This window comes from Lepus europaeus, chromosome 2 (genome assembly GCF_033115175.1).
Source record: "Lepus europaeus isolate LE1 chromosome 2, mLepTim1.pri, whole genome shotgun sequence".
Lineage (NCBI taxonomy): Eukaryota > Metazoa > Chordata > Mammalia > Lagomorpha > Leporidae > Lepus > Lepus europaeus.
The window spans coordinates 85831284-85850771 of NC_084828.1; the positions used below are offsets into that span (position 1 = coordinate 85831284).

The window sequence follows — 19488 nt, forward strand, 5'->3', positions numbered from 1 at the left end:
CAGAAAGTTAATGAAAAAATGGAATTAAAACATGAGTTTATTTTGGTACAAATAAATATTGAAAACGATGCATGGATTTTCCTAGTATTCCTTTTTCATGGACTTTCTGAAGGCCCTGGTATAAGAATGACAGTTGTCAGTGGAGCTTTTAACTAAACTTCCTCAAGACATGACTTTAGAAACTTTAGAACAAATATTATTTAATGAAGAAAAAGTCACTGTTTGCTCAAACATCTGTTAGCCAGTCTAAGGCAGGAAAGAAACATGGCCTGTGACTCATCCTCCTCCTGGCCTGTGTCTTCACTTCACCTTCCTACCTATCACCACTCCACTGCCACCCACCATCGTTGGCCTCCAGAAGAGAATGCTCTCCCATCTATCCTGTCCAAGATTTCTACTAGTTCAGCTCAGACAAGATAAGAATATTTCAAAGGCAGGGATTTTATTAGAAAACTAAGGAAAAGGTAACACAAAAGCACAAAATAGTCTTCATTTTTAACATAAGATTGCTCATCTTTAACACAGAATTGACCTTAATTTTTTCTTGTCAAATCCTATCACTCTAAGACAGAAGGAACATGGCTACCCAAACTGCTCTTCTAGAATCTGTTTGTCATCTTTTTTTTTTTTTTTTAAGATTTTATTTATTTATTTGAGAGGTAGAGTTACAGACAGTGAGAGGGAGAAACAGAGAGAAAGGTCTTCTGTCTGTTAGTTCACTCCCCAGTGGCCACAACGGTCGGAGCTGCGCCAGTCCGAAGCCAGGAGCCAGGTGCTTCTCCCCGGTCTCCCATACGAGTGCAGAGGCCCAAGGACTTGGGCCATCCTTTAATGCTTCCCCAGGCCACAGCAGAGAACTGGATTGAAGAGGAGCAGCCGGGACTAGAACCGGCGCCCATATGGGATGCCGGCGCTGCAGGTGGAGGATTAATCTACTACGTCACAGTGCCAGCCCGTTTGTCATTTTTTAACCTCCAGGTATGAGGTCAGCACAGTGGTTTTTAATGGGAGTGGGAGAAGACAGGTTAGAGAAGAACTGGACTAGTAAGCTGGACATGGGGCTATCTTTGGAAGTGTAAAAAAACAAAAACAAAATCATATAGTTACATCCTCTCATCTGCTCCAGCAATTCTCATGTTCCTTTCTTCTATATTCCACATTATGACCTCCACTCTGTAATCTGCCCAAGTCTTACATTTGCTGCCCTGAAACCTGGTGGGAGAAGGCTCTTCTCGTAAGGATTTCCAGATTCCTCTTCTAGACAAATGGACTCTGCATTGACTTTAAAGCTAATTCCTTTGCTTCTCTTGAGAGGATTTCCTATACAACCAGAAATCATTTCTTTTCTGAGTATTTTGCCATGCATATTTACCACTAGTAGCTGAGGCAAGTTTTGTCAATGTTAATTATTCTGGAGACTTTACACCTAATTTCACTGAGCCTTAATGGCTAGACACTTTCTTGCATTTATCTGCCTTCTAGCAGCTTTCTAATCAATCCTCCTTCCTGTCTCAAAGTCAGAAACCTCTAACAGATCCCAGAGAAAAGCTTTTCTGACAGAACTCCTTCTCTCAGCCCATCTGTAGAGTAGAGATAACTGATGTGCCCTGAACACAGGCAAGATCCAATCTCTGACTCTGTCCCCTCTTCAGCTACTCTTCAGTCTCCTAATGACTCATTATTTTTTTCCACAAAAATCATGACAGACAAAAGAGGAAGGCTGTCTCTTCACTATTTTGAGACAGTTTCTGATTTATATCTGATCGCTTAAGAAACAAGAAATGGGGAAAACTAGAAAAAAATGAAATTATATAATTTAAGTAACTCTATACTTAAAAAATATAAATGGAGAAATATGTCATTTGGTAATTTTCATTCTCCTTATCTCTTATCTCAATTTTTCCACTTCTTGGCCTTCTTCATCCAATTAAATGGATTCAAGGAATCAAAAAACAAGAGAAGGAAGTAGACTGGATGCCAACTTTTTTTCATTACTTCATTAATTCAAGTATTTGGACATATATCCTATTATAACTCCTTCATTTAAATAATTTTAAGAACAAGATAGTGCCATAAAATTGGAAAAGAACCATAAGAATATGGCAGGAGTAAAAAGGGGTGAAGGTAGGGTAGGGTCTCACTTGTAAAGTTATTTGTATTCTATCATTTTGTTCTTCTGAAGTGCTCATTTATTAAATTTTGAAATCTACAATTCAACTTCTATCTGAAGTTTTATACTTATTTTCTGAACACAGGAACAAAAATACAAAAGAATAAAGTAATTTGAATAGCCTATCAGTAGAAAAATACAGAAATAATAAACTGGCATGTGTCAAAGGAAAAAAAAATCATTTTCCCTCAACCACATTCACTCATTGTACATCATCGGAAACCCCATCCATTTTTTTCTATTTTTTTTAACCTCACATTAGAAAACTGAAACAAAGTAATCAACCAAAGAAGGATATTTCATCTCCCCCTTTCTTTTAATAATAGCATTTTCACTTAAGAAAAAAAATACTTTCTTATATATTTTATTCTAAACATCTGAAAGGTAATATAAAACAAATGAAATTCTCGAGATAGTCATGACCCTGGCAAGGATTATATTTTAATGTTTGAATTAAAATGAACAAAATTACATCATTATAAGACCAAAGACTTCTTTGTTTTTACCTGCTCTTGGGTCCGATTCTTCCAGTACAACCACCTCTTTTTCCAGTCTGGACCTATCATGTTTTCAATTGCATTTTCAGCTAGAAAAGTTTTTAAATAGTTAATTTATCAAGAATTGTATCATTTGCCCAATATCTAAATTATAGCTAACAAATGGTCTTGTGTTCTTCACATCCAAGTGCTATACCAATATAAAGTCAGTTGAAATTTAAAAAAAACCTATGACTGATTTGGCACATGTATAAGATGGAATTTAATTATATGTTTTTAGAATCTTCTAGAAGCAAAACTTCTTATAAAAACACTAAAATATTCTGAATTATAGCTTTTTTTAAAAAACATGAGTATACATAGGCATCACATGTCCAACCTATTTAATCTTTTTAGTAGTAACAAAGTAGTTGACTAAAAAATATCACAAATAATGTTCAACTACAGTATAATAACAAAGACCTGGAAATGTTGATTATGCCTTTACAAATGTTCACTCAAATGGATGACCCCTTCAGCACTGCAAATACTCAGAACTCTACCACCCATGTCCCTGCTTACTATCCTGTAGACGAGCCTGCAGAGCTTCTTCCATAAAATAGATTGCTGCATCCCACTGCTGCTTATCAGATATGGAGCGGTCTTCTAAAGCATTGTGTTGAATAACTCTCTGAAATAACAAGAAAAAGGGAATTTGATTGTTTTGTAACTTTATTCAAATCAACAGCTTTCCAAATTAAGCAAGCTAACCATTACTGAGTGTGAGGCTAGGGAACTTTATGCATTTAACTGTATAAAATCCAATACCCAAAACCCTAATATTCAGGGCTTAATGTAACCACAAGACCATATGACTTGTGCACTAGCATTTTGAAAAAAAGGAGAAAAAATTAATAACCACTGTCACTGTTAATAGCAGTGAAAAAATAAGACACTTAAAAGGTCTAGATTATCATAAGTATTAATTATTTACTACAATGCAGAACTCTTTTTCAAATTTTATTATTTGAGTGAATGAATGAAAATGACATCATTCTCTCGTTAAAGCATTTAAGGATAATATATGGTTTTAAAACATGAAGACAAACATTCACTCAAAGGAAAATGTTAATTACAACAGCCCACAGTGAGATTCGCATTCTCCTAGAAAACTGCTCAATCCTGTCACTCAACAGTGCCTCTCTTCATATTCTGAACCAAGCAGGTGCTTAAGAAAGGTCTGATTATGATGGTGACAACTTTTTTTTTTTTTTTTTTTTTTTGGACAGGCAGAGTTAGTAAGAGAGAGAGAAAGACAGAGAGAAAGGTCTTCCTTCTTCCATTGGTTCACCCCCGCAAATGGCCGCTATGGCCGGCACACTGAGCTGATCCAAAGCCAGGAGCCAGGTGTTTCCTCCTGTCTCCCATGAGGGTACAGGGCCTAAACACCTGAGCCATCCTCTACTGTACTCCCGGGCCACAGCAGAGAGCTGGACTGGAAGAGGAGAAACTGGGACAGGACGGGTGCCCCAACCGGGACTAGAACCCGGAGTGCCGGGCCAAAGGCAGAGGATTAGCCTACCGGCCGATGGTGAGAACTTTTTACAGGACAAAAGATGTATCAGTTGGTGGGCAGTCAGAAACCAGGCTTTGTTGTCAGACAGGGCAAGGAATGAATCCCAGCTGTCGATGACAATAACAGGATTGCTTACAAATTAGATCAAGTAATTTGAAACACTTAGCAGAGTTCCTGATACATAGTGAACATTCAAAACATTACCACAGAAGGTAAAAATAGAAACAGCTATCTAAGGCCCACGAAATGGCTAATGGATGTCAATTTGAGAAGTCTGGCTTGGCTTTTCTTCCTGAAAGCCTATAGCAGGGAGTGATTTTTAGAAAGGCAAAAAAACGTCAAAATGCAGATTACAAGTCATAAATTTGTTTCATTACTGTTACTTAAAATTCAGAATGTAATTTACAGAGTTGTATCAAAATATTTTATGAAAAAGGTATCAATTTAAGAAATTACTTAAAAATATGAATCTGATATCTGATTATACAGACAACATACCAAGCTGTCCTCTGCAAAGTCATTCCACTTGTGGCGTTTAATACTTTCTTCTTTAACAGCTTCTTTAAGTTTATCAAATATGTCATCATGTTCTTTGCCTTTGGGTTCTGTCATAAAGCGAGAAAATTCTTCTTGTAGGGTCTCCCAAGCAACCTAGAATTATTTAAAACAAAAAAGCTGTATTTATGCTACATATTATATTTCAATTACATAGCATGAAAAATAACATATGAATTCAAGCTAAACAGACCAGTAAATCAGCTTATCAACAAATATATATGAAACCACATCAATAAAGTGGCAGCAAGTATATACTATTGTCCAAAAGTCCTATTCTGGGAGCTGCTGGGACAGATTTGGCCTCTTGACATATTTTGTCAGACACGCACAGTGTTTTAAATTAAAAAAAAAAAAAGTTGCAACATTTAAAAACTGGGAGACTTCATATAAGAATCTGCACTGCCAGCTTCTTCTGAACTATCTGGGAACGGTACACCCTTATTCCTACATGGCGCTACCTGCTGGAGCTGAACAGGGGCTGCCTCCATTAGGGAAGGTATACATTTGAAGTCAGCCACCAGATTCAGTTCAACTGAGTTTGCCTGCTGCTTCTACATTGTGAAAAGTTTAAAGGTCTCAGTTAGCAATTCAGTCATCTTCACATCTTTGCATTTAAGCAAAGATACGAAATAATGAATTAATACTTTCATAAGGCTATTGTTCTGCTTTGTATTACAGGTAACTTCTAAATTAATTGAACAATGAAACAGCACAGTGTCAAAAGTAATTCATAACTAAACCTACTGAGGATTAAGTGGGTTTTAAATGTTGGACTTTATCTCTAGTCCTCCCCTACTTTAAATATAAAGAAATTTTCTCATCAAGAAAGGTGACTGTGCAAAAATACCGAGGGTGGTTGGAATTAACATGCAGGCGTCTTGACCCTCACCATATGCACACTACTTCCACCACACCTAAGGCTGACAGAAGAAAGCAGCAGGAGACTCATTCCCTGCCGTTTTCATGAGCACCTTCACTGCTTGAACTTTTGGATATGAAAGTATTCTATCATGGGACAGGGCCGAGAAAACTGCTAGAGTCAGCGGTGAGGAGAGACATGGAAGCAGTGACAGTAGCTCTCTCATTACTTAGGGTAAATGTGTTGAGTTGCCCTGGGGTTCAGCAACACACAACTTAGGCAGACAGGCAGGGAAAATACTTAGAGGCTTAAAGAAATTGAGAGCACAGGTGAAGAACTGGGACTGTGGTAGGTCAGGAGAGGAAACCATATCTGAATAATTAGGAAATGGCATTTTGTTTCTAAGTAAGAAAAAATTACTTTTAACATTGACTTAAATTTTTTTTGAGCAGTTTCATACAGAAGCACAGGAGAATATCACTCTTTAAGAGTAATGTGCAGCTCAGATGGATGATCCTAACAACGGCAGTTGCATTCCTGGGTGGTTACTATGGGCCAGGTAGTATCTACACTTTGTACCAATCCTAGCTTATTGAATCCTAACAACCCTGTGAGGTGGGCAACACTGCCATTCTTACTTTACAGGTAATGAAACAGAAAGGTTTAAGCAACTAGCCCAAGGATCTCACAGCTATCAAGTCACAGCGAAGATACATAGGTAATAAGCAGGATCCTAAGAAAATAGTATTTAAGTATTACTGAGCCCTGGCCAGTGCCGTGGCTCAATAAGCTAATCCTCCGCCTTGCGGCGCCGGCACACTGGGTTCTAGTCCCAGTCGGGGCGCTGGATTCTGTCCCGGTTGCCCCTCTTCCAGGCCAGCTCTCTGCTATGGCCCGGGAGTGCAGTGGAGGATGGCCCAAGTGCTTGGGCCCTGCACCCACATGGGAGACCAGGAGAAGCACCTGGCTCCTGGCTTTGGATCAGCGCAGTGCTGAACCAATGGCAAAAAAAAGACCTTTCTCTCTGTCTCTCTCTCTCTCTCTCACTATCCACTCTGCCTGTTAAATAAATAAATAAATAAAATAAAATAAAAAATTAAAAAAAAGTATTACTGAGCCCTAAAGAAAATCAATAAGTAAAATGTTTGGTCCATTAAATATTTCACTTAAGGAATCTCTGCCCACAGAAAAAATTCAAAATATTTCACATTGAAGCAAATTTTGGTTTTGTTAAATGTTATCTTTGAAAGAACCTCAGGACAATACCATACCAATTAATAAGTTTTTATAACAGTTGTAATTGGTTGCAACGTTAAGGTTAGTCCCAACACGCAGATGAGGAACAAAGATTAAATTGAGTATAAGAGCCAAAAAGAAAGAGTGGCTGTGATGGGAATAAAACTTGAAACTCACAGCTCCTACTCCCTTCAGATAATGCTTCTTACCCATTTAATTAAATTATATCCTAACCTCTACTGCTTTATTAGGAAGCTGTTTATCAGTCCACTGTTTAAGCTTGATATCCACTGTAGTATTAAAAGTTCCTGAATTCATGGTCTGTGCAGCTGGAAGATAGATGTTTTCAATCACATGAGTTGAAACTCTTTCCCACAAAGACTGTTGAAGGATTTCCTCCCTGAAATGAAATAAAAAGTTGCAAAAACACCAAAGCTAATATTAAGTTTTTAAAAAACAGCTTGGTTGAGGTATCATTAACTTAGACTATATATTTTTAAAGTTTTGATAAGTTCTGAAATGTGTATATTATCTGTGAATCACAGCAATCAAGGTAACACACATATCCATCATCCTCAACCCTGGAAACCAGCAGATCTTTCTGTCACTGAATAGTTTGTATTTTCAAGAATTTGATATAAATGCATCCATAGGGCATATATTCTTTTTCTTTTTTGGCTTGTGTTATTTCATTCAGCAAAATCACTTTGAAATTTATCATGCTGATTATATTAATATTTCACTTCTTTCTTATTGCTAAATAGTATTATTTCTGCACTCACCTGTTGATAGATACATGAGCTGCTTCAAGATGTTGGTTATTACAAATCAAGTTATGAGCATTTATGTATAAGTCTTTGTATGGACACACACTTTCATTCCTCTTGGGCAAATAAGGGTAGAATAACTAGATGAATGGTGATTATATATTTAACTTTTTAAGATATTATCAAACTGTTTTCCACTATGGCTGTACTATTTACATTTTCGTTAGCTAAAAATGAGAGGGTTAGATCCTCTATATCCTTGCCAACGTTTGGTATGGTTAGTTATCTTAATTTTAGTCATTCAAGTAGGTTTATGGTTGAATATCATTTTGGCTTGCATTGTTCTAACGGCTAATATTCCAAGCATCTTTTTCATGTACTTACTTACCTAGCATTTTTTTTTTTAGGCTTGTTTATTTGAGAGGCAGAGAGACAGACAGAGAGAGACAGAGAGGCGTTCAATCTGCTGGTTCACTCCCCAGATGGCCGCAATGGCCAACGCTAGGCCAATCTGAAGCCAGGAGCTTCTTCCAGTTTCCCACATGAGTACAGGGGCCCAAGTGCTTGGGTCATCTTCCACTGCTTTCACAGGCCACTAGCAGGGAGCTGGATCAGAAGTGGAGCAGCTAGGACTTGAACCAGTGCCCGTATGGGATGTTGGCTCCACAGGCAGAGGTTTAACCTACTTGCCAGTCCCCACTTGCTTAGTATTGATATACACTTTATATTTGCTTAGTCCAAAGTTGAAATTTTTTTTGGTATAATTTTTACAATTTATTAGACTGCAACACAAAGTATAAAATGTTGACAGGATACTGCTAGGTAAAATTTTTCAATGCTTCATCATTAAAACAATAATACAAGGACAGGTATCATGGTGCAGCAGGTTAAACTGCTGCCTATAACTTTAGCATTCCATTTCGGAGCACCAGTTTGAGTCTGAGTTGCTCCACTTTGGATCCAGTTCCCAGCTAATGCATGTGGGACAGCAGTAGCGGATGGCCCAAGTACTTGAGCTTCTGCAACTTTTGTGGGAGACCTGGATGGAGTTCCAGGCTCATGGCTTCAGCCTTGCCCAGCCCTAGCCGTTGTGGCAATTTGAGGAGTGAACAAGCTGATGGAAGATCTCTTCTCTCTCTTTTTGTCATTCTGTCTTTCAAACAAATCTTTATAAAAAAAGTAATAATGGAAAAGATGCATAATTAAGTTGAGAATCTATCATAACAAATATCTTACAACACAGATCACAAAACGGAAAAAGAACTATTCCCAATTAAAGAAAAAAGAAATCTTGAGAAAGTATTTATTGTTCCCCAAAAATCTACTATAACAGGCTACTACAATTTCAAAACAAAATTAAACAATAACAAAAAAAACTCACCACCAACAACCTCTATCCCAGATATCCTTACAAAGAAACCATAACAAAAATCTAGAACCAAATCCTGAAGAGCCTAAGGTAACTTTCTCAAATGATGCTGCTGCGTTGCAACTCATCAGAGGTACTGTTGTCACCTCCTTATACCCAGCCTCTCCTGCCTGTTCATCCCCAACCTGCTGTGCTCTGACTTCCACTGCTGTTCTCCATCAGATCAACTTTTACAGTGCTCCCAAAATCTTGTTCGATGACAACCTTGCATTCTCACTGTATTTCCCTATTCCTTGTATCCATAGACCTTTCTTGGCTCTCCCCTAAGAACAGTGATGGTCCTCAAATTCTACTGAGTGAAAGCTATAAGGTAGTTGAGAACGCTTCAGAATTTGGAAGTAGAAGTTTTTTCTTTTTTTTTTTTACTTTTTTTTTTTTTACTCCACAGTCTCTCCTCTGGATCACCAGACCCCACCTCTCATGTAAAAATCCCTACAACATGAGACCCCCTCATCTGGTTATGCCACCTGCTACCTTTACTTATTGCTATCATCTACCAATTACTCCAGCATATCCTATAGATTACAGACTTCTTCTCTATGCTACGTTTTGCCATCACCCAGGGATAACCTCCATAAATATATAATTAATATTATAGTTTTACCACCTTCTTCCCAGGAATTATACCTACACTCCATTTTATTAAAAAAAAAGTTTTAAAAATGGAAATTAGCTTTTTTAAAAAAATATTTATTTGAAAGGCAGTGTTACAGAGAGAGGAAGAGACAGAGATAGAGATCTTCTATCCGCTGTTTCACCCCTCAATGGCTATAATGGCTGAGACTGGACAGGGCAGAAGCCAGGAGCCAGGAGCTTCATCTGAGTCCCCCATGCAGGACGCAGGGTCCCATGTATTTGGGCCATTTTCCGCTGCTTTTCCCAGGCACATTAGCGGGGAGCTGGATTGGAAGTGCAGCAGCTGGGACATGAATTCATGCCCATATGGATACTGACATTGTAGGTGGCACCTTTAGCTGCTACCCTACAATGCTGGCACCATAATAACATACTTTTAAGGAACTTTATAGTCATAGGCTTAATCCTCCACTAAATAGAATTCAGCTAAGTGCTGAGGTCTTAGAAATTTTTATTATTTATTTGAAGGGCAAAGAGAGTGGAAGCCAGGAGAAAGGGGTGAAGAAGAGGGAGGGAGAGGGAGAGGGAGAGGGAGAGGGAGAGGGAGAGAGAGAGAGAGAGAGAGAGGGAGGGAGAGAGAGAGAGAGAGAGAGAGAGAGAGAGAGAGAGACACAGGTAGAGATCTCTCATCTGGTGGTTCACTCTCCAGTGCCCACCATAGCTGGAGCTGGGCCAGGCCAGAACCAGGAGCCTGGAACTCAATCGTACTCTCCCAGGGTGGTAGGCTCTCAGCTACTTGAGGCATCACCTGCTGCTGCCTGGCTAAGTGCGTCAGCAGTAGGCTGGAATCAGGAGCACAGCTGGGCCTCACACCCAAGCACTGACATGGGATATGGGCATCCCAAGGAGTATCTTAATTGTTGTGTCAAATGCCCATCTCAGCTGTTTCTTTTTTAAAGATTTATTTATTCATTTGAGAGGCAGAGTTACAGAGAGAGGGAGAGACAGAAAGAAAAGTCTTCCATCTGGTTCACTCCCCAAATGGCTGCAATGGCCAGAGCTGCAATGGCCCAAATGGCTGCAATGGCCAGAGCTGGGCCAATCCAAAGTCAGGAGCCAGGAGCTTCTTCCAGGTCTCCCAAGCCAGTGCAGAGACCCACACACTTGGGCTGTCTTCCACTGCTTTCTCAGGCCATAACCAGAGAGCTGGATCAGAGGAGTAGTAGCCGGGATATGAACTGGCGCCCTTATGGGATGCTGGCGCCACCAGTGGAGGCTTAGCCTACTATGTCACAGTGCCGACCCCCTCTGCTGCTTTTTAAACCTAAACATATATTGTATATAATTTTCCATGTCAACACCCTATATTTTTCAATGGCCTCATAGTAATTCAATCTAAGGATAAGCCAAATATTTTGTAATTACAAATAGCTAACTTTTTTTTATTTATAAACAAAATCACAGTGAGATACTTATGTGTTCATCTTTGTCAAAGGTACCTTCACTTTTCATAAATTCCTAGTAATATGATTACTGGATATAAATGCACTCAATGTTTACTGGACCTTTCTTCATTACCTACACTTCCAATTATGAAATCTTGTTAATCCTTTAAGGTAATCTCTCAAATATCACAAAAAGTGTCTCGGGGCTGGCACTGTAGCATAGCAGGTAAAGTCGCCACCCTGTGATGCTGGCATCCCATATGGGAACGAATTAATGTCCTGGCTGCTCCACTTCCTACCCAGCTCCCTGGTAATGGCCTGGGAAAAGCAGAAGATGGCTTAAGTAGTTGGGGCCCTGCCACCCATGTGAGAGGCCTGAATGAGGCTCCTGGATTTGGTCTGGCCTACCCTGGCGTGACCTTTTGGGGAGTGCCTTTCAAATAAACAGATGAATCCTAAAAAAAAAAAAAAAAAAAAAAAAAAAAGTCTGTCTTCTCCACCCGTACTACCAGTAACCAAGTTCATATCACTATCATCCCTGGCCTAAATTACTGCAACAGCCAACTGCCTCCTTGCTTACACTCCTCTCCATCTGCATTCTGTTCCCTATATTACAGAAATATTTCCAAAATGCAAATACGACCTAAATTTCTTCAGTGGCTTCCACAGCTAAGTTTCTGATCATGGTTTACAAGTCTTAATAATTTTGCTTATTTCTATGGTAAGCCTCTCGCCTCTTTCTTTGATAAAGACACAGGACTCAGCTCCCTATATCACCTTTGTGTTTTCATGTCCTGGCCCTGGCATTATACCTGCCTCTGTCTTTACCAAACACTTTAAATCTCAGATTATAATACTAGAAATCTTTGAGTCTTCAAATCTGAGTTGGGAGAATCATTCATTCTTTTAAATCAAAATAATATTTCCTTTCATCAAAACTTGTATGCATATTATAATAATATCATTTTCCAAAAAGCAAATTTCTATGAAGCCAGCCAGCTATCCTGGAAAAGACGTATCTATACTGACATTCACATGTTAATGATACAGTGCTATCTCCTGCTTAACATCAATAGTTGATTCTTCAATATCACATATGTTGTGTGAAAATGCTAAAAGATTAGTTTCTACTATAAGGCATTACATGTAAAATCTAAACTTCAATAACTTTCTTAATACATAACTGAAGTATAAGAGTATATATACATAAATATTATGTTATGATGTAAACTGCTTATAAGACAGCTTCAAGATCACTGTGTACAGAATAAACAGTTCTGTGAGTTAAATAATTATAAACAACTTAGGCATGTATCCTAAAATATCGTATGAGGCAGTATGCAGCAGAAAGATACCAAATAAAAACTCCTAAGAGAATACCAATTATGTCACAAAAATGAAATGTTTGTGTATGCTGCTGCTGAATTCAATGTGGTATGAACAGCTGAGGTTAGGACCTGGTATGATCTGTTTGTGTTAAGTTCTAGAGTCTAGGGGAATAAAGTTGATGGGAAGATGATAGAGAATCACATGAATTAGCAGCCAGAAGTCCTCTAATACCACCTGAGCCTTGTACCTTCACAATTCCCTTCAGCCATCTGTGTATTAAATGAATAGGATTTATTTTCAAGCTCCACTTTAGTGTAGGTACACACTGATTTTAGAGGTTGCTCCAAACAAAATTCACCTTTCCTTTGATGATGCCAGAAATTAACTGACAGAAGGAGCACATTTTCCTCACCATCAAAGAGCATTAGCTGTTAAGAGTTTACAAAGGATTTTTATGTAACACAACCGAGCAAGGCAACTAGTATTATATTCATTTTCATTCTCATTATATACCTATACCTATACCTATGCGAACATATCTACAGCTTTCTTAGAAGCTCAAAAACTGACTTACATATGGCCAGAGAACAGGCTTAAAATATAATAACAAACATAGTAAATGGTGTTGTAGATATTTAATTAACCAACCAATAAGGATAAAGTCAGAATCTCTTATTCTGAATAAGTATAGGAAGGAGACTAAAAATAAGGAAACTCTGACTTCTAGAAGAGAGATCAGGGTTCACCACAAGTATAGCACTAAGATGAGAAAACCAGTGATTCAGAATTCCAGCTTAAGGACTATACCTTACTATCTGATAACCTTTGTCTATGCCTAAGAAAATAAGAGAAGTACAGAGAATATCATGAGAGTCAGTAAGCACAGTTATGCTTCAAAAATGCTGATAATGATATTTCTTAAAAGTATCACAGAATTCATTAGAAAATTTATGCACAAAAATTTGTTAATTAAGGCTGCAAAAACTTCAAAACTTGTGGTACATGTAATCTATTTGGTTATGATACCTTTAATAAATTTAACAATGTCTAAATTTACAAAAAAAAAAAAACCCATAAATGAAAGGTGATAGTCTGTTTCAAAAGAGATTTACATGAGATTTTTTTCCAAAAGGATGTATTTATTTGCTAGTCTAAAAAATATCAACTTGGATTCAATTCAAAATGTGATTTATACACAATATAGTCAGAACACTTTACAGAAAGTACTAACCATTCTTACTCAGAAATGAGAACTTGAAGATATATGCTATTCTCCCTTTACAATCTTTAATCTAAAAAGAGCAACTATCCCAATAAATTGTTTTGATATTATTTATAAAACAATTTGATGAAACTTTTGCCTGACTTTATAAAAAAAAAAACACATTCATGTATTTAAGGTAAAGAAAAGACAAAGATGAGTTAATATTTAAAAAGAACACATAAAAATTATCTTCTAGAAACTCAGTTGGTTAGACTATAATAATGATTATTTTTGCAAAAAGACATACTTTTATGTTTTTGCCTAGTTACTATTCTGAGGGATGAGCAAGGGCAATAATAAATCACTGAGTTATTGATCTAAATTTTAGTTTTTCACTTACTCTCTATATATATATAGTAAAGTTTTTGAGAAAAGGAATTAATATCTAAGTTAACACTCACCAATGTTTTGGTGTAACCTGGCTCAGACTGATGACTTCATCGAGGATTTCATTTTTAGCTTTTTCAAATAGTTCATTCTAGGCAATATGGATACAAGAAAATAAGATTTTCATGCAATAGTAAATTTTCCCTGTCATGATTTTTCAGATAATATCCAGATAAAGACAAAGAAGCTGACATAAATACCCACCTGATTTATGCAATTCTGAATATAATTTTTCACATTTGTTCATGCTACGATTTTCATATAATGCATCAATACATACTTAAAGTATCAGTAAAAGTACATTAATGTTGTGTTTTACAACTAATGGCATTTTTTAATTATGGAAAATCAACATTTAGTTCCCTCTGAATTATAGCAAACTTCTCCAAGGTAAGTGCTGAAAATGTAAAAACTTAATGTATAATTAAAAAAATTTTAGATTACATAAATACATTAATTGTACAGCATCTTTAAAGACTGTGCTTTATATTCTCAGATAACATTTTAAGTACTTATTTTCAAAATTGTGGTTTCTAATTATTTTTAATGTTATATAATAATTTAAATGATTATAGAAGAGGTAACTACTCCTAGAAATGTATTTTCACAGCTCTAAACTAGTAGTTATGATCAAAACCAATTCAATTTGGCTTACCAGAATTCTCTTCTAGAGTTAAATTTTGTAAGGACACAAACACTAAATGACAATATGTATATGTAAAATACATGAAGTACCCAAATATTACCCGGTCAAGTTCTCGCAGGCGAGGATAGTTATTCTTCCACTCAGTTTCAAGGTTAAACCGTGTAGCTGAAGAAGGAAAATGTTCAAGTTTGAAGATTTTCTTTGCAGATGTAGTGTAGTGGCTAAAGGCTATTCTGCATATGTTCTGTGGTAACTGAATTTCTGAGGGTTCACTGACCGCTCTTTAGAACTCTGGGCCTCAACATCTCAAAATCATGTTATTTCAACAGCTTTGTTTACTATTCTCTTTGACCCTAGTTTCTCCATTTTCAATTTAAGAACACACAGCTGAAGCAGGTTAGTACAGCTGCTAAGAAAATGGACTCCACCAAGTTTCAAATTCTGAGTCAACTACCTATTGTTGTAGGACACCAGTAAGTTACTTGGGTAACTCTGTGTCTGTTTCTGTCTTGTATAAAATGAGAGTAAAAATAATACTTACAAATTTGCTGAAATACTAAATGAGATAAGTAAGTAGGATTTCTAAACAGGAAAAGGGAAGCAGAAAATCTCATCAGATGAAACTATGGAAGCCAAGACACTTAGCAGCAAAGTGTGGGATTTAGCCAAGAGTATAATGTAGGTGAAGCACAGGGTGCTGCACTTCCCATCACCTCCGCACTCTTCTCCCTAAAAAGGGCCAATCCAATTCTCTACAGTTTACTAAGCTTTTTCCCAAACATGACTGCAAACTTTCCAGGGTGATAAACTGCCATGTGCTCCTAGCAAGGCTTCCTTTGAAAGGGAAATATTCCATTCTTTATAACTAAAGGTTTCCAATTTTCCACATGTTGCCTAGTAGTATTTTGTAAATCAACTTTGTGGGGGGCGGGGTGAAGTGGGAAAAGAGTCTAGCCCACTGGCCATATGAGGGCCATAAAATAATTTGGTTTGGCCCTGCTAAGGAGACTTGAAATACAATAAACCAATAGCAGGCTAATTTTTTTATTTTTATTTTTATTTATTTTTATTTTTTATTTTTTTTTTTATTTTTGACAGGCAGAGTGGACAGTGAGAGAGAGAGACAGAGAGAAAGGTCTTCCTTTGCCGTTGGTTCACCCTCTAATGGCCGCCGCGGTAGCGCGCTGCGGCCGGCGCACCGCGCTGTTCCGATGGCAGGAGCCAGGTGCTTCTCCTGGTCTCCCATGGGGTGCAGGGCCCAAACACTTGGGCCATCCTCCACTGCACTCCCTGGCCACAGCAGAGAGCTGGCCTGGAAGAGGGGCAACCGGGACAGGATCGGTGCCCCGACCGGGACTAGAACCCGGTGTGCCGGCGCCGCAAGGCGGAGGATTAGCCTGTTGAGCCACGGCGCCAGCAATAGCAGGCTAATTTTTAGGTTGCTAATTTTGAATGGCCTGCAAATGATGTTATAAATGTACAAATGGCCTTTGGCAGAAAAAAAGGTTCCCTATCTCTGTGTAATGAATCTGCTGGATGTTGATGATTGTCAGCTAATAAAATGTCTGGATGTATTTGCATATTTTAAAAATTCAACTTACCTTTGAAACTATCAGCCTGTTGTTCAACTGATTCCCGTACCATTTTCCAAAAGCAGTCTGATACAGCAAGGCTTAAATTTCTTGTAGTTACTTGGTGTGCCTTTAGCATGCTCGTCCTACAAAAAATAAGAGCTGAAGTATTTTAAAATGGCAAAAAGGACAATAATACTGTCACACCAAGTTTGAGAATGTACTTACTATAAAACAGCCACTTAGACTTTTTATATCAATGCCGTTCAAAAGCTTTCATAAAAAGAATGTTTAATTTCTGATCTGTCTACTTGTAATTTTTTTCCTTTTTTTTTTTTTTAAGATTTATTTATTTATTTGACAGGTAGTTACAGAGAGTGAGAGAGAGAGAGAGAGAGAAAGGTCTTCCTTCCGCAGGTTCACCCCCCAAATGGCTGCCACAGCCAGTACCGCGCCGATCCGAAGCCAGGAGCCAGGTGCTTCCTCCTGGTCTCCCAAGCGGGTGCAGGGCCCAAGCACTTGGGCCATCCTCCACTGTCTTCCTGGGCCACAGCAGAGAGCTGGACTGGAAGAGAAGCAACCGGGACTAGAACCCGGCGCCCATATGGGATGCCAGTGCTGCAGGCGGAGGATTAGCCAAGTGAGCCACGGTGCTGTGCCCCCTCCTTTTTTTTTTAAACTATGCTTTGTAACATCTACACCACTGGAGCTTCTGAAACTTTATTTTTTTAAAGATGTATTTATTTATTTGACAGACAAAGTTACGGAGAGGCAGAGTCAGAGAGAGAGAAAGTCTTCCATCCACTGGGGTTCACTACCCCAAATGGCCACAAGGGTCTGGAGCTGAGCCAATTGGAAACCAGGAACCTGGAACTTTTTCATCTCCCAGGTGGGTACAGGGGCCCAGGTATTTTGGCTATCTTCTACTGCATTCCCAGGCGCATTAGCAGGGAGCTGGATAGGAAGTGGAACAGCCGGGAGTTCATCAGGAGTTGAACTGGAGTCGATAGATATGGGATGCCTGCACCTCAAGCATTGGCTTTACCCACTACGTCACAGTGCTGGCCCTGTATTTTTTTTTAAATAAGATTTATTTATTTATTTTTTATTTTATTTTATTTATTCAAAAGACAGAGTTACAGACAGAGAGAGAAAGAGAGATCAAGATCTGCCATCTGTTGGTTCACTCCCCAAATGGTCACAATGGCCAAGGCTGGGCCAAGCTGAAGCCAGGAGCCAGCAGGTTCTTCTGGATCTCCCACATAGGTGCAGGGGCCCAAGTACTTGGGCAATCTTTTCCTGCTTTTCCCAGGCCATTAGCAGGGAGCTGGACTGGAAGTGGAACAGCCAGCACTTGCTCATATGGGATGCTGGCTTCGCAGGAGGTGCTTAACCTGCTGTGCCACAACACTGGCCCCACACATGGTGTTATTGAACCCTTGAAATGTATTGCTGATGTGACTGAGGAATTGAATTTTTAATTAGAATATTCACTAATTTAAATTTTAATAACCACATTGGACTAGTAGCCATATTGAACAGCACATTCTATATGCTTGTCAGTTCATTCCCTATGGTCAATACTCAAGTCTATGTTTCCAAAAGCTATTTTCATTTACTATACTAACCCAGAGGCAGACATACTTTTCTATTTTCAGAAATTCTACATACAAGTTTTAGTATAATTTAACTGCCATTTATTTAGCTCTTCCTTTTCGCTTTCTAGTCATCTGATTTTTTTTGTCAAGTTTGTAAATGTCTATTCTGAGATACCCCGTTGGCACCACCACTCCAACTTTCCCTAATATTGTAAGAGAAACACACAAACTTAAAAAGTGTCCATTTTAAAAAAATATTACTGTATAAGTAAAATGGCATACAATGTGCCCATGTTAACTTTCAGTGCCATATCCCAAGGGGAAGTTTACTATACCAGCATCTATTACACCATATGATCAACTACTTCTAATTCTGTCAAGAGTTGCTTATCAGATGCAGATAATTATTTGGGAAAACATTTGATATTAAAGTAACAGCTATAAAACATGAACTTTTAATGGAAACACAAATAGTGCAATTTAAGCAATACTGTAAAATCTTTAACAAGACACTTACTTTAGGAGTTTTGAATTCTGAAAAAATTCTTCTTCATATTCTCTTATAGCTTCAATGCTTTCAGAGCTGTTTCCTAGGGAAAAATGGCAGCCAAATTTTTACCAAGAAGATTCATCTTTACTATCTGACAATAACAAAGGATAAAAATAAATCACAGTTATCCACTGCATACCTTTCCCCGTTACAACAGCAAAATAACCTAGAGCTTTCATTGGGAAGAGTTTTCCTTCAATTATTTGCTGAATCTATTTTAAAAAATGAGAAAAATAAATATGAGTTGTAGGCTTACATAATTTTAAAAAGTATAGTTATTGTTAAATAGCAAATCTATATGAAAATATTTAAAAAGTACTTCCATTGTTATCAGAGGCAAAAACAAGTGTAAATACATTTAATTTTACTGTACTGAAAATGCATTACCAGAACGTATGTACCAGGATGGACATTTAGGCTTGTGGTGGAGTTGCCAGTTAAAATATACACACTGTACATCAGAGTACCTGGGATCAATATCTACCTTGAGTGGCAGCAGAGGTGGCTCAAGTAATCGGGTCCCTGCCACCCATGTGGGATACTTGGATTGAGTTTCCAGCTCTCGGCTGCAGCCCAGCCCAGCTCAGCCCAGCCCCTGCCACTGTAGGCAACTTTTTGCTGGAGGGAGTAAGTGTGCTCTTTGAGACTCTATTGGGAGAGGACTCTTGAAAATCTGAACCTGATTTCCTCCAGACTTCATTCCAAGCACCTTTTCCTTTTTGTGATTTTTGCCTTTTATGTTGTTAATAAATTATGGTTCTAAGTGTGGCTACATCCTAAATCTTACAGTTCTTCTAGAGAATCATTGACTCAAGGACTGGTCTTACAAAGGCATAGTCCCAGACAAATTCAAGGTGAGAAGGAGAGAAATTCTGAGAGAATATCCAAGTTTTTATTCTATGGGGAGCAATGATATATACAACAGATGACAAGCATCACATATATGAATGCTTTTGTGCCAAATATTATTCCAACTACTATATATTTAACTGATTAAATATTCATAAGCTATGATAGTAAATTTGTTTCACTAATATCTTCATTTCCGCTA

The 19488-nt window shown here is 38.0% G+C and overlaps 1 protein-coding gene across 5 annotated transcripts in view; it reads right to left on the bottom strand.

Annotated features, from left to right (window-relative positions):
• The window catches only part of OPA1 (OPA1 mitochondrial dynamin like GTPase), a 100261-nt gene that overhangs the window by 39162 nt on the left and 41611 nt on the right, over nt 1-19488 (bottom strand). For all 5 annotated transcript variants that reach the window (XM_062210083.1, XM_062210074.1, XM_062210099.1 and 2 more), the window contains 9 exons: nt 18577-18649; nt 18405-18477; nt 16320-16435; nt 14819-14883; nt 14087-14163; nt 7110-7275; nt 4721-4873; nt 3229-3337; nt 2677-2756 (listed from right to left, as the gene is read on the bottom strand). In XM_062210083.1, the coding sequence (XP_062066067.1) occupies nt 2677-2756; nt 3229-3337; nt 4721-4873; nt 7110-7275; nt 14087-14163; nt 14819-14883; nt 16320-16435; nt 18405-18477; nt 18577-18649 (912 nt within the window). The remainder of the gene's footprint in view (nt 1-2676; nt 2757-3228; nt 3338-4720; nt 4874-7109; nt 7276-14086; nt 14164-14818; nt 14884-16319; nt 16436-18404; nt 18478-18576; nt 18650-19488) is intronic.